This window comes from Leptonychotes weddellii, unplaced genomic scaffold (assembly GCF_054177405.1).
Source record: "Leptonychotes weddellii isolate Sample4059 unplaced genomic scaffold, ASM5417740v2 HiC_scaffold_371351, whole genome shotgun sequence".
Taxonomy (NCBI): domain Eukaryota; kingdom Metazoa; phylum Chordata; class Mammalia; order Carnivora; family Phocidae; genus Leptonychotes; species Leptonychotes weddellii.
Genome location: NW_027973958.1, coordinates 1 through 206, shown reverse-complemented (window position 1 = coordinate 206; position 206 = coordinate 1). Strand labels below are relative to the sequence as shown.

Genomic DNA, 206 nt, shown 5'->3' with positions numbered 1-206 from the left:
TTAAGTGTGTCATCTCATGATGGGTGACGCCTTACAGACCCAGCTTGGTTCTCCTCCAGTGCCTCCTCTTGGAGTTGTACCTGATCTTATTACCAGTTTTCATCCGAATCCACTGGGGAATGGGACGATTCTGCTTTTGTTTCTTGGCCAGGAATCGCTTGATTCTGAAAGTCTTGTGAGAAGACATGGTGAGAAGCAGCCAGCCA

General features: G+C 48.1%; 1 protein-coding gene across 1 annotated transcript; it reads right to left on the bottom strand.

Moving 5' to 3' along the window:
- Positions 1-6: 6 nt before the first annotated feature.
- LOC145719288 (large ribosomal subunit protein eL39) lies at positions 7-200 on the bottom strand. Its single transcript, XM_081810785.1, has one exon. The coding sequence runs from the start codon at positions 185-187 to the stop codon at positions 32-34; it is 156 nt and encodes a 51-aa protein (XP_081666911.1). The 5' UTR covers positions 188-200; the 3' UTR covers positions 7-31.
- Between the last annotated feature and the right edge of the window lie 6 nt (positions 201-206).